This window comes from Plodia interpunctella, chromosome 11, assembly GCF_027563975.2.
Source record: "Plodia interpunctella isolate USDA-ARS_2022_Savannah chromosome 11, ilPloInte3.2, whole genome shotgun sequence".
In the NCBI taxonomy this organism is placed as follows: Eukaryota; Metazoa; Arthropoda; class Insecta; order Lepidoptera; family Pyralidae; genus Plodia; species Plodia interpunctella.
The window spans coordinates 6,401,442-6,414,615 of NC_071304.1; the positions used below are offsets into that span (position 1 = coordinate 6,401,442).

Below are 13,174 nucleotides of genomic sequence, written 5' to 3' on the forward strand. Positions count from 1 at the left end.
AACTACATTGAAGATCCACCTATGGAACATATAATTACTAACTTGCTCACTCACTTACGTATAAACATCACATCAACTTAAAGTTTTCTTTTAGCTGTTCATAGTTTATACGCAAGATAAAAATTTATCAAATCGTGTCGTACGAGACACTGGAATAAACTACATGAGAATGTTAAAGAAATAATTGCTAGTGTGTAATGAAATAAATTTAATATATAAATCTAGATTTATATATTTAACATATATTTAAGAAAAACAAATTTAAGGAGTTTTCTTTAACTAAAAAGATTGGTCCCAACTATCGCCGGGTTTCTTATCTCTCTCTCCCTCTCTCATTATTTTTCCAGTCCAGGTCTACTTTTTTACATTTTCTCCTCCACTTTGACAGGATTCCTTCAGCACTCTAAGTATACTTTCTTAACTTTCACGCTTAACGGCTGATGAAGCTATTTTCGAAATCTTAAAGTACAGTCAGTACATCAAGTTACTTGCATATAGAAAAACTTGATGTGCGGTCGACTGTACGTCAAAGAACATGGCTCCTAAACTAAACAGTGTCTTACTTACTAGTTCCTATTAACTAGTCAAAACAATACTAACTCATAGTTGAGACTACATCCGGTACTCTGTATCAACTACCTATTGTAGTTGGCGGACAGTGATGTAGCTAAGTAAAACATGAACCCTGGTATACAAAAAAGATTTGGTGCCCCACCCCAATAAAGCTGTTTGTGTTTTACTGTAAGTATGAAGTATAGGTAGGAAGCCATAAGTCAATTAAGGGGCTGGTGAACCGGTGGTTAGGGCCTGTGATCGATGAGTCCTAGGTTTGTATACATTCGTGCTATAGGAGTTTGAATCTGACTAATTTATAGTAAATTTCATAGACCTCCACTTGCTACCGATTCATAAACATCATAAGGAAACCTGCTCACCGGTAGACTATGAAGTTTACTATTGTGACTACTGCCACTAGATGGTGGCTTTCATATAAAAATGTCAGATGCCTTTTGGCGGCTTAAATTACATCTGACGCTAGTTAGCAATGACACACTCGATAATAAAAACCAGTATTATTTCCTAAAAAGATAGGAAGAGAAGAAAGCTAATAAATATACGTCGATATAAGGATCCGAGGGCTCTGGGGGTTTGGAAGCCCCAGTGTATAGCACTATGTTTCCGTCCTTCAGATACTGTACTGTAGGCGGACATATCATTTGCATAAATAACTGACGCGAACACATCGTTAGTTCTCGCTTTGAGTCAGAAATATTAATTGGACATGATAAAACACTTCTATGTTTTCATATGCATATGAAATTGCCTGTGTTGGGTTGTATGTGAGACGGACCTGCATTGGAATACTGTTATTTTTAGCTGACCGGTAAAATATATGGAAACTATATGTAAAAAAATTACAATAATTTCTTGGCTTTCTCGTCATAGTCAATGATTCCTTTTTCTGACTCGTCAACACTATATAGGAACGCTTTGTAGCCTATCAGATATCGGGGCCTTTCTTGTATAACTTTTACAAGAGGACATGGAGTGGTCCTAGATATTCTTAGAGCGGGAACCATACGCCTAAAATTCCTAATAATTTTGCACAAATCTAACTACAAGAACAAACTAAACTTACTCGTAACACTTGCAAAACTATACAAATCTAAATATGCGGGTTGTTAATACGAATATAACTACTCGATATATAGATCTATATGGATATACATACATCCGATGAGGTAAGATTCTGTAGGTATTAGAAGTGTTATTATGAACTTGAAACTTCACTTGAAGGACCTACTCAAGGTAGGCACAGGTTATAAACAGTGTGATTATCATATACATTGGCATTATTTTATCTGCATGCTCAATCGATGGTACTGAACAACTTTTCATATGGAAGCAACCTTGAAATCGCGAAAACAAAATCAGCTGATCCATACATTTTCCACAACTTAGATATTTAATTTTGTATAGAACAACTGATTTTTTTCGCGATTTCGGAGTTACTCTCATACTAAAGTTGTTCAGAATCATGGACTAAACATGTAGACAAAAGATTGCCAATGTATAAAATGTCACCCTGTATTAGAAACTATCTTACCTAACATCATCATCATCGGGGTGATGATCGGGCGGCAAATCGAGCCGGAGATCGCCGAGCGCCCGCGCCGCGTGTCGTCTCCGCCTTTCATGCCATAACCTCTTTTGTTCCTTCTCATTATCCTTCTGCACTCCGAAAAAAGTCTTCGTCTCTCTTTTAAGGTAGTCCCGCACTGTGTGGGCTCGTCGTAATCTGACGCCATCTTCTTGGTCAGGTTGGGGTACGGAATCCGGCGGGGGCTGGGCGAGAGGCGCGGGCGGGGCGGAGACGACGCGGGGAGGCGACGCGGGCGCGGGGAGGGATGGTGCCGATGGGGCGGTGGTGGTGGACGAGGACTGGCAGGTCAACTGCGGCGCCAGCAGACCTGCGCTCGCGCGCCTGTAACAATGACAATGAAATGTTATTGCTAAATTTATTTGTAAACACATACCAAAGGCGAGTTGGTAAGTTTCACACTCGATACAATACACACGAATACACTAATAAGTTGATAAATTAATTACACAATAAACAGTCGAAAATGTATGTAAATAGGTTAGGATTTTAATTTGATAAATAAACGAAATAATTGATCAAATTGATCTGATAACGTTGAAGGTAATTTTTGTCTTCATACGAAATTTTTATACAGAAACATCCTATCTTTGCGTAAACAACATTTCTATCGCCCGTTTTATGAGTCCAATATTTATGAAACCTCGTAACTCTAGCAAGGTACGATCTCGTTATTCCGCTCAGCCGTCACCGTCAAATTGGCCGGATTGATTTGGTATTTCCGATTGCAATTCGAATGCAAATCGATTTACGTCGCCAGATTCCGGAATATAGAACGCGTCATACTTTCCAGGCATTCATTTTAAATGGCCGTCTATTAAGTTAGCCGTAAATCAATCGGTTAACTTTTAGGGCGCTTTAATTTTTATAGTTTTGGACAAATGCAAAAATTCGAATACTATGTGCAAACATCTATGCAAAGAAAAAAAAACAATATGATTTGAACCCAACCATTAGCTTAGTAGATAAATATAAAATAAATTACTTGAAAATAGCTTCTTTTTCGAATTATTTAGTAAAAAGAAAGATTAAAATCTGACTTTTACTTATCTCGATTTAGCTCGTTCATTATTGAACAAAACATTAGTATAACAACCATAACTTTTGATTTAAACTGCTATCTCGTTATTGTTCAGTGGATTAATATCTGAATACTTGGAGATATAATGAAATCTTTCCATCTGCTCAACTTTACTTGGCTATAAATCCTTCACGAGGGAACAAAAGGTAGGGAACAAAGCGTGAAGTAACACGTGGCGCTATAACGGTGGAAAGGCGTGACAAAGTCCACACATTTGCATACATGAGACGCTAAAAGCATAGTTTACATACTTCCCTAAGTTTATAACATATTGCCTCGGCGAAAGCTAATTCTCAATTCCTGAATTTATCAAACATCAGCATTTATTGCGATAAATTTGGAAAGCAATGTATTACTTTTTGTGTTACGTCTATGATTAGTGATTGCACTCCGGGCTTCCACTCCTATGGGAAATTCGGAATAAAAATTGTCTTTAAATTTTATAAAGAGTGCAATTTAATTCAGTTTTATATTTTACGTATATTTTTATAGACAGCAAAGTTTATAAACGATACCGAGTAAATCTAGGTCGGACATAGTTATCTATTTCGAGTTTGTTGCGGCTCTGTGTCTGATATTTTCATGTCGCTTTACAACATGTAACTAACGTCAACGGATGTTAGTAATGTTCCATACTAGGGGTGAGTAGCACCAGTCAACTTTTACGAAAAACGCAAATTTAGATGATATAGTTGCATCGTCAACTAACTATAAAAATCAGATAAACTTAGAACACATTTGTCTAGACCGGTCTTACTATAGCATTTCTTATGACAATCATTACTTCGCAACTTGGAGTATTATTATTTACGATGGCAGAATAAATTCTAAAGGTGTATTAAGGCGGTGGCGGCAGGTGCGCGCAGTGAGCGGGCTATAATTCGCACACGATATTTCGTAAATCAAGACATAGCACTTCAGCTAAGCTATGTGTATGTGTATATATAACACCTTATTATTGTTCTTATAGACCCTGAATAAAACTAAATTAAACGCGACATATAGTATTATTTTTTTAAGGCGCATAAAGGAGGAGGAATTATACATAGGTTAAAAACATGCTGCTTGCTTTTTGTTTACTTGGATAGATTCGCTGCATCGATTCCTGGTTTTTATTATATATATATATATATTTAATGTAATATAGTATAATATAGTAAAGCCTTAGAAAAAACTAATTCGTACAGATTTGATTGATACATTCCTTTTGTATATAAACAAAATAATAACATCCTTATTGAAACACTTCGAGCTCTGGCTGTCGATTCTACTAGCATACAGGCAAAATCGTGTTTCAATGGTTTTTTTTCAATAACAGTTCTTATATAAACGCTGTCAGTGCTACTATTGAGAAACGATTGCAACACGATTATTGACATTAGCGGAATCGACCCCTGGACTCCGCTGATTCAAAGTCCGCTCACGTCAGCGAGCCAATAATGCAGATAGTGGATCAGCAGAGTCTCGACTGATTGCTATTCTTACGGCCCGGCCAATATCACCGATATTGCATGCCGCCGTTACTGTTCTTATGAAACAAACTTTGCGTAATTTCACTTATGTCACCTTAATTAATGTTATTAATGAAGCAAGTAATATCAGCGAAATCTTACAATCTACTACTGTAATATTATCACTTTTTTAAATACTATGAAATTAGACTGAATAAATAAATAAGTAGTTTATTAAAAGAGGTACTTTTTCACAAGAGCGTTAGTATTGTACGACCAGCTGCGGGCTATCAAGGCTTTTTAACCCTTAGTCACCTTGTACAATATACACGATAACTTTTGGAGTGGTTCTATAGAGCCCGCTCTAGGTACGCATCATTTGTGGCTATTTTAAAGTTTAAAGTTTGTATTAGGTATATACCTAATTTTACAAATATATATGAGGTGGAGAAAGATTCATTACAGATATAAGACTCATAAATTCATAGTCTTACCTTTTTTGGATGTTCATATGAACATCCAAAAAAGGCAAGACTTTCGTAGAATTTCGTATCGTTTTAAACATACGGATTTTTAAAATCTTGATTTATTTCAATTTAAAATTAATCAAGACAAAGCCGAGATTTTACAAATATATATGAGGTGGAGAAAGATTCATTACATATATAAGATTCATAAATTCTTAGTTGTCTTGCAATTTTTGGATGTTCATTATATAATGAACATTCATTATATAATGAACATCAATATCGGCTTTATCTTGACTAATTTTAAATTGAAATAAATCAAGGTTTTAAAAATCCATATGTTTAAAACGATACGAAATTAAAACAATTATTGGAATGTAATTTACAAGCCAACAACATTAACTAATCGTTTAAAAAACCATTAGCAAGTTTGAAAACAAAGAACCGTAGTACATGAAACTCCGCAAACGAATGGTAAATTACTTCTTTAATGTATTGGAAACAGAGTTTTATTTGCAAGAACATTAGTGTAACGAGTACGAGAGAATAAAACCGTTTAAAAACACAGATAAGACAGAAACAAAGCTCGTAAGTTTACATATAACTGGGGCGTTTGAAAAATCTACTCAGGATCGATTGCTTTCTGGAGTTATTACTTATTTTTATTTTAGGTATATATATTTTTTAGAAACGTTTTATTTGATTTTGTTACATAAACAGCTAAAAAAAGAAATAATTCAGCAATAAATAATCTATAATTCATACAAGTTTCTCTTCTGAAAAAAGCATTTTTAACTTCTTAATAAAAATGCTTCCCACTCAAAAGGAAAAAATCTGTTTCAAGATATATAACTAATTCGAGTGTAACCGGTGGCAAAATCAGAAGATTTATTTTTAACGCTATTTAAGACATCCCTCAATACTCGGTTAGTTACTCAAAGTTCTATTCCGTCGTTAGTTACTCGTAAGTTTTGAGTAAATTCTCCGTACTTATCAACTTCGTAGACTATTTACCGTAGTCGCGTCGTAGGCGTCTACAGCTCTACATGCTACGAAGCTACGATGCTACGAAAGCGTAGCGCCATAATTTGTAAGCTCTGCACGGAGCCAATAACTCAAGTTGGTCGCGAGTGGAAGTAACACTAACTCCCTAAGGATATATTAGAAGATTAATTACCATCACATTTTAAAATCATGTTTATAAACTTTTTCCTTCATAAATATACAACTGTTATTATATAATTAAAATTTACGGTTACTACCACACAACCGTAATTTCAAGGATTTATTTATGTTTAGATACTCCTAAGAATGAGCCACCACAACTGCGAACACTGGCAACAAATTTTATATATTATCAAGGGAGATGTTGTATATGACACGTCACAGATAGAGGTTTCCACCGGATATATATTCAATAGGTCCAACGGATTCAATAGGGTTCCGATAGTACCATATTGTGTAAATATTAGGAAACATATTTATTTTTAAATATGTTTCCATGACACAGCAAAATCAATGTCAACTTGTAAAGGAGGGAAAGGTTATCACGTAAATCATGAACCAACAATTAGAGTACATTAATAACAGTTTTCAGTTAAACTTGAACATTTAGTGGGGCTTGAGCATAGCGTGTTACTAAGCAATAATATGAAGAGTACGCTATCGGGCAACATCTCTTCCGAAACGGAAAGTAGGGACCTGTCGCCTACTGTTGCCAAACAAATTTCAATTTAAAGTACTGAACTTAAGCACACTAAAAATAGCGTGAAATTTATTTCACCGACTCGGTAATGCATTTTATTGTTGACTGTAAAAATATGCTCTGAATTGCAAATGGCCGGGAAAGAGGTTTGCTTAGTTGGAAGCGTATATTATGATAACTCGACACTAAGAATTGAACGAGTCAGGCAGTTTTATATGCCAAGTACATACATAAATTAATTTTTCCACGATTCAAGGCCCATAATATTGATTTTTTCCTTAATATACATACTGTGTTTTGATATTGTTTATATTGAATCGAATTTATAGTGATGTTAAACCAATACAAAATGAATTGCCACAAATTCGCGCATATGAATGTTGCCTTTTGTCTTAGGATTTCCTTCACTATTTTTCTTTCTAGTGGCTATTGTTTCACACCATAGTACGAATTTTACCAAAATGTGTTATTCAAATACCTTCATGGAAGTCGAGGCCCAAATAACATATTACTTTTCCAAAGCAGATCCTGATAATTCCTGTACTGTATTTAGACATAACGTTTCGTTACACGTGCCAATGTCGCAAAGTATCATGTCTGTGGAGTACATTAATAATTCACTAGGTGGAACGGGGCGTAGCACACGACTGGGGACAATCCTGCGGCGTGTTGCGAAAATGGGGTTATGTTTTTTATAAAAAAAATATTCACCGCATGAAGTTGTACGAACTCTATGAAAGTCATAGACTTCATTTTTCTTTGATAGTAACATTTATTATTGTAACCTAAGATAACTGAATAAAATGAATAGCATTTGCAGTCATTTAAATCCAGAATAAGTACACTATGAAAGGCAACTGCAACTTTTTATTTTAGAGTTTTTCATTTGACTTCCTTTGAATTTTTGTTTGATTTGGGGTTAACGCTAGTCAATTTGCCGCTAATGGCGCAGGAGCTGTGAATAGTTGTTTTGAAAAAATATATCTATTTGTGCCCATGTGCACGATATAAACACAAAAACATCAGGAGCGCTCCTAATGAAAAATTCACTCGCATTATTCTACAATACACACGCTTATACAGAAAAATATTAAAATAAATTATTTTGATCATAGAAAGTAGATAGAAAATAAATTAGCTTACATATTTCTTGAATTCTATTTATTCACTTTTAAGGCGATTAAATAAAATATAACTAACAATAAAATAAAATTTATGAAATTCTAATAACTATTTCGATGGATATTTATGATGAATGGTTGGCTGTTGGCACGTGTCATTACTCAATTACTTTAATTGTTTACGAAGCTTTCAGGTCATTATTTATTCTGAAAGCTGTGACCATTTGTACTGTGTAAACCAAACAAGACATTACTAACTCAACAAATAGATAGAATCTCTGACCCGCGGCTCTGTCTGCGGCATAAACTATCTTGTGTTTCATACTAAATGCATTCTCAAATTTCTCTTACTTACGCTACATAAATAACCATATAGCAATCTTGCTAATATATTCTGGGATTTCATCTTAACATCCGGATTGAAGAAAGTTTATTTCACACATAATTACACAATAAGTATATAGTTCACTGATCTATAAGCAATATACATTTTTTTAAAGTAGATGAATTTAGAGGGTAGTAACCATTAGACTAATGTTATAGAGAATGCTTGAAGTTCATGGTTAGTAATTTGAATATGAAAATAGTATATTATGAGTTATGAAAATGTTTGGGCAACAGAAATTAGGAGAAACTGAATCTGCATTTGTAATGTTGACTGCATTTAAATAAGTAACAAACTTTTGAACTAAACTATAAACACATAAAAGGTACTTCATATTTTGGTTATACCTACTTCCAATTAAATATTTTGATTTTTTAATTAAAATAGCGCCTAAAATGACGTCATAATTTTTCACACTTTTTTAAGAACTATTTTTAATCGTCTAACTAGCCAGTGCAACCGGCAAAAATACCAGCCAGCCAGTGGCCGGCCATTATTACCAGTTTTTTTGTCTAGGAAACAGAAAAAATAATAAGAATCAATATAAACATACATTAAGCATAACATTGAATTCTCCGCATTGACGTTGATCCTAATCAGTTAGCCAGCAATTTTATTTATATAGATTTTGTCGTAATGAGCCACAAAATATATAGCAGATTTCTGTCTCTATAAATACATTCATAGAAAAGTATAGTTTCGCTATATTGTTCGACTTAAAAATGAAAAGCAATATGACGTAATACGGTCTGTCAATATTTTAGCAAGTGTACTCGATGGAAATTGTCAGTCGTTTCGATATGAATTTGTCTCGTTCGATTTATGATGCATTTGTATATTTTAAAGCTATCTAGTTGAACTTTGTTACGTTGTACATAGTTACGGCGAAATACTACATATTTCTGTATTAAAATTTATAATACGCCTTTAATAAACTTTCATATTTGACTGCCACATCATCTAAGCTAAATATAAGGATCAAATGTGCAGAAAACACACATCTTTCAAAATAAGAGAGGCGATTAAAAGACCTACGAAGCCAAGGTCTGAGATCTTGCGCCCCATGGTCTAAAACCTGTATTTAGACGTAGGTTACCAATTCATATTACTCTGTATATCGTATTTTTCGTATATAAGTAGTAAATAGCAATAAATATAATTTCATGTTTTGACGTATGTAAATATTTTATAAGTATCTTAGTGTACCATTTTCACGTTTACCTCTGGCATGATCGACACGTTGGGTGTTATTTCAATTTACCTACGTTGCGTCCTCATTTATTATGTATTTGAAAACTTTCGTATTATTTGGCGTATACTCTAAATAGAAACAAGTACTTATCTTAATCTATATATAAAATAATATTAAAACAATATTAATCTGCGTCTCTAACGTGAAATACAGAGACAAGAATCGGAATTATCGATAGCCGCACACGTTTGGTGGTAGTTGGTTGGACAGCAAGCTTATTAGTGGAACTAAAATTTTGAAAACGTGACAGGTTACTAGCCCATTCCTTAGGAGAAACATTTCCAGTTATCATAATTAAAATTTTGACTCACATGTAATTGACGGAAATACTTTTCCCTTTCTTTAATTAACTTTTGGCATCGGAAGAAAAAGTAGCTGGCACATTTATTTATATTCTATTTCGAGACTAGTCTCGGATGGATAATAGAATTCTAACAAATATAGAATATCCTACCCAGTTAAGAAGTCAGAATTACTTATATCTTATGATATTGACCCTTATATCGTTATACTTACGTGATGCAAATGCGTTGAAAGTGTTTATGTGTCAATTTGAAAGCTCACTTACCCAAACGAGACCCCTTTTATGTTTACGTATACGATATTTTTACGACTGTTGCATACAGAAATGATATACGGCATACCCCTAGTGTAAAACTAACTTGGACAGTTTGGAACTCTGGCACGCTAACAAAATAACTTTGAGTGCATTTCCTACAGTTACGGTCATACACGTATAGCGGACGTAGGCGTATGGACTTCCTAATGGTTGTTCCAAAGTTGTAGTCCAAAACAATACGTCATTCTGTACAATGTTATATATATGTTGATTTTCATGTGTATGATGTAGACAAGATTGATGTTCCTGTGGGTAATGTGTTAATTTCATACATACAACAAAATTGGTGATCGAAAGAAAAAATCAGGTCTTTAGAATAAAATCAGATATCATAAAGCTTCTTACCAGCACTTGAGAACATGAAATCATCTCATACGGCTTATTACCTACATGCTACTTATTCAAATAAATTAATTTCTCATCATAAGGGGTAAAGACGAGACTTGTGTTATGGGACACTAACTCGACAATACTATATTTTATAACAAATACTTAAACATCCAAGATCCGAGCCAATCAGAAAAATATCATTTTCCATCATGACTCAACCGGGGATCGAACCCGGGACCTCTCGGTTCAGAGGCGAGCACTTTACCACTGCGCCACCAAGGTCGTCATCAAGATATTCATCTAATTATCTATCATACTACCTGCGGGAATAAAGCTAAAACTACAGATTGAGCAACTCGACCGTTATTATAATGTTAGAGGACTACCACATACCTATTTTAACTATGAAAATAATCAACACCGTATTGCCTTTCACCTAGCAGTCAAGGCAATATTTGACATTGGGGTACGTCGATAACGCTAAGACGAAAATTCTTTTTCAATGAACACATGCTCGTTCATGAAGGTAATTTAAGAAATGGAAAATGCTATATACTAATAGAGACATCAAACTGTAGTGACGTCATGACAACATATTAAGCGTTATTTCGGCCATACAGCATGAACTGCAGTGCCACAAATTGGATTAGTATTAGAGCACAAACAAGCTGGGATGGACCGTCCATTTAGTACCATACTCTGAATTCACTGCATGCTTAATGAACACATTAGTTTTTGGAAAGTAAACTTTCAAATTTGGCCATTTGAATCATTTCAAATTCATATTATTATTGATACAGCTAATGATGTTGATTTGAAGTGTGTAGTAACAAGTTTTCATTACAAGTGATGAAGCCGCAAGAAATTGATTTAGTATATTTTATTATCAGGTATTTTATCATCGCAATCTTGACCATACGCAAACATAGATGAAGCTTAGACACCAACTACGCATTCTCAGCCGTTGAATGTCGGAGCGAAGGGGCTGCTTTTCTACCGTCTTCGTTATCCCTGATTCTCCTGATCCTTGATGACATCAAGCCAGCATTTCTTGGGTGCCCCTTCTGGCAGAGTCAGGCGGCAGCAACATAGCCAGACATTTGTTCCCTACATAATTTGCGGTCTACACAAAACGTGGCCGTACCAGTACATATGGCACTCCTGGAGTTTGTCTGCTATGTCACCGACATGAAGACTGTAGCGAATGCGCGTGATGCCCGGATCCACTTACACGTATATTACATAAACGTACATAATATGAAGGCATCCCTTAGCAGCTCATTGAGCGGATCGATATCCGTTTGCGGACGCCTAACGCCCCATAAATTATTCGATGCTATCGCAAAATGTCATTCTATATTTTACGTTTCATGATATTTATGAGCGAAAGTACAGCACTTAGTATTTTTACGACGACGCAATATGCTGTTCAATTCAAATGGAAAGCAATATGTAGGTTTGCTCTGCATTTATATTGAGTGTTATCTATGTTTTAAAATTACTATTATTTAAAAATCAATACATCCAAACTTCAATTTTTATATTATAGGTCAAACAAAGGCAAGCGCAAGCGGACCTGTGAACAAGTAGTATAAAATAAATATTTTTTTCAGCAACAAACAACAATCTTTGTTACAATTATATTCAATTTCATTACAAAATTAATAATACTCATAATGATATCTTGAAAAACTACTAGGGCGTGGTCAAAACGTACCTATTTTCTTTTAATTTTCAAATTTAAACCGCCATCTATTGGAAATAATATATTATATTTACTTACCCTAATTTCAAGCACTAAAATTACGAAGTCATTTCGATTCCCAATGGGTCTTTAAAAATTCCTCATTTTCTTCTAATTTATGGTTGGGGCAGACGGAATCTGTGTAGCACAAAATTATTACATTCTTATGTTTAAAGAGAAAGAATGTTCGTTTTACGATTACAGCAGTACCCCGCAGTTTATGGCGGGGGTGGGGGTTAATGTGCACTAATGTCGTAAGTTAAGGAATTACGGCCAGCGCTCACGAAGTGGGCGACAGTCTTTTTCGTAGTATGTTTTAATTCTGTTAATTCACCACTACATTGTAAACTATATTACTTTTAACAGATTCTTACATTTCAGAATCTTTTTAACACGACATAAAATTAGAATGACCGTACCGTAGATGAAGTATATATCGATAACTATGCATAGAGTGACACCTCTATGCATAGTTATCGATATTGAGACATTAGATACATTCAATATAACAAACTCATCGATATGAAGTAGGTACAACAGATGTAGCGACCAGTTGATGCATAGTTGTCGATATCTTGACATACATCGAAGTTTGCTATGAAGTATGAAACCCCATATTCATATGTCGCTTATGACATATTAAAAATGAGGAAGTTAATCGTCATAAGCTACTTTCCTCGTTATGATACCTGTTCTCGTGGATGGTGGTGGTTGATTTAATTTAATTGCAATTTTTGTAGCATATATCATTTTTGATTTTTCTTATTTTCCCCTCTTTGTGTCAAGCATTTCAAATAACTATTCGTGAAAACTGAATCGCATTAAAAAATCGTATTTTAGTAATTATTTTATCACTGT

At 34.5% G+C, this 13,174-nt stretch overlaps 1 protein-coding gene across 3 annotated transcripts in view; it reads right to left on the reverse strand.

Moving 5' to 3' along the window:
- Nucleotides 1-13,174, reverse strand: part of LOC128673558 (inactive rhomboid protein 1) — a 93,636-nt gene that overhangs the window by 16,768 nt on the left and 63,694 nt on the right. For all 3 annotated transcript variants that reach the window (XM_053751492.1, XM_053751491.1, XM_053751493.2), the window contains exon 2: nt 2,108-2,485. In XM_053751492.1, coding sequence (XP_053607467.1) covers nt 2,108-2,485 — 378 coding nt within the window. The remainder of the gene's footprint in view (nt 1-2,107; nt 2,486-13,174) is intronic.